The 1,873-nt window shown below is 39.0% G+C and overlaps 1 protein-coding gene across 1 annotated transcript; it reads right to left on the bottom strand.

Annotated features, from left to right (window-relative positions):
* Nucleotides 1–568: 568 nt before the first annotated feature.
* Nucleotides 569–1,504, bottom strand: LOC104983525 (olfactory receptor 52J3-like). The gene has a single exon (XM_010832950.1). The coding sequence runs from the start codon at nucleotides 1,502–1,504 to the stop codon at nucleotides 569–571; it is 936 nt and encodes a 311-aa protein (XP_010831252.1).
* Between the last annotated feature and the right edge of the window lie 369 nt (nucleotides 1,505–1,873).

Here is a 1,873-nt window from a genome sequence, read left to right as displayed (position 1 = left end):
AGAGAAGTATAGTGACATAGTGAGGGGACATATTGCCTATAGATTTTCCTGAAGAGTAAGGGAAAGAGAACTGAAATTAAAGGGAAGAAGTTGTGATGCTTTTAACAACTCATTTAATAGCCAGTATCATCCTTAAAGAAATTAGATACATTAAAAAATGTATTGATGAGCTCTCCCAAGATCTTTTTAAAATTTTATATTTAAATTTATTTATTTTATTCAGAGGAAATCAAGGCATATATAATAAACTAATTTTTCCCCACTGAAATGCTATGTCATTTTCAAATAGATGGATATGGAGTTTCACTCAATCTCCATAGTTAAAAATGAAAGGATTTCCAATGGAATGTTTCCCTACTGTAATGAATAAATGTAATTTATTCAGAAGAATGAATACTCAACACCAATAGGAAAAGGAAACACTGGGATTTAAGACCAAAAATTTTGTTCTTTTAGTATCTGAAAGACCTTTTGATATAAGGAACATTTAAAAAGATGATCAGTCTACAGTAGACTGAAAGTTACTATTTCAGTTATATCCAGGCCTTCAAGAACTAAGGAAACAACCTTATTTTGGGCTGAAAGCATGACTCACATGTGCACGAATCTGCTTTGTCTTCACACCATAGATAATAGGATTGAGGGCAGGTGGAATGACCACATAGAGATTTGCAACAAGGATGTGAATGTAAGGTGGAATTTTTTGGCCAAAACGGTGGGTGAGGAAGGAGAATAGGGAAGGTGTATAAAAAACACACATGACCCCTACATGGGACCCGCACGTATTCAGGGCTTTATGGCGAGCATCTCGAGATGGGAGGCGGAAAACTGCATGGAGGATGTAGGCATAAGAAATTCCAACCAGTGCCACATCCAAAATGAGGAAAGAAGCCACAAAAAGTCCATAAATGGCATTAATCCTAATGCTAGCACAGGCTAACTTGACGATTCCCATGTGCTCACAGTAGGAGTGGGCAATAATTCGAGCCCCACAGAAGGGCAGATGATGGGTTAAGTAGAGAATGGGAAACATGAGTAGATTTGGGCGCATTATAATACCAATACCAATGCCTGCTAGTACTCGCGGCGTCAGGATGGTTGTGTAGTGGAGTGGTGCACAGATAGCCACGTAGCGGTCAAAAGCCATCGCCAGCAGAACTGCAGACTCCATTCCTGTAAAGGTGTGTATCAGGAACATCTGAGCCACACAGGCTGAGAAACTAATCTCATGTGCATCAAACCAGAATATCCCCAGCGTCCGGGGTACTGCAGATGTGGAGAGGGCCAGATCTATGGCTGATAAGATGACTAAAAAGTAGAACATGGGATCCCGCAGAGTGTGGTCAGACCAGATAATCAGCAAAATGGTAGCATTGCCCAGCAGAGCCATTAAGTAAGTGAAGCAAAAAGGCAGGGAGATCCAGACATGGACATCCTCAAGTCCTGGGATGCCTACAAGGAAAAAGGTGTCTGGGTGGAAAGTGGAAGTGTTGGTGTGGAGCATCTTGCCATCGATGAGAAGACAAAGAGTTGACCATCTCTGGAAGTGAAAATAAGAGTGATAAAATCTCACACCAGTAGGTTTAATTTTTATCTCTATTTTTATTATTAAAGTTAATGCTAAAACTTACGTACAAAAGCAGGCATTGTCACAGACAGACTATTTTTCAGTGGAAGGAAAGTTAACTTTATGAAAGACCTTTCTCTGAATATTAGGCAGTAATATCTTATGCTCATTTGCTCAAACCTCATACAAGACATAGAATTCATTAATGGAACATGAAGGAGTTTATGTTTATGTTGAGTTTTTAGTATTTTTGAAGACAAAGTATACCTTAATTAAACATATCAACACCAAATCACAGAACGTCAG

The sequence above is a fragment of the Bison bison genome, unplaced genomic scaffold (genome assembly GCF_000754665.1).
Source record: "Bison bison bison isolate TAMUID 2011002044 unplaced genomic scaffold, Bison_UMD1.0 scf7180017862974, whole genome shotgun sequence".
Lineage (NCBI taxonomy): Eukaryota > Metazoa > Chordata > Mammalia > Artiodactyla > Bovidae > Bison > Bison bison.
This window is presented reverse-complemented; position numbering and strand designations above follow the sequence as displayed.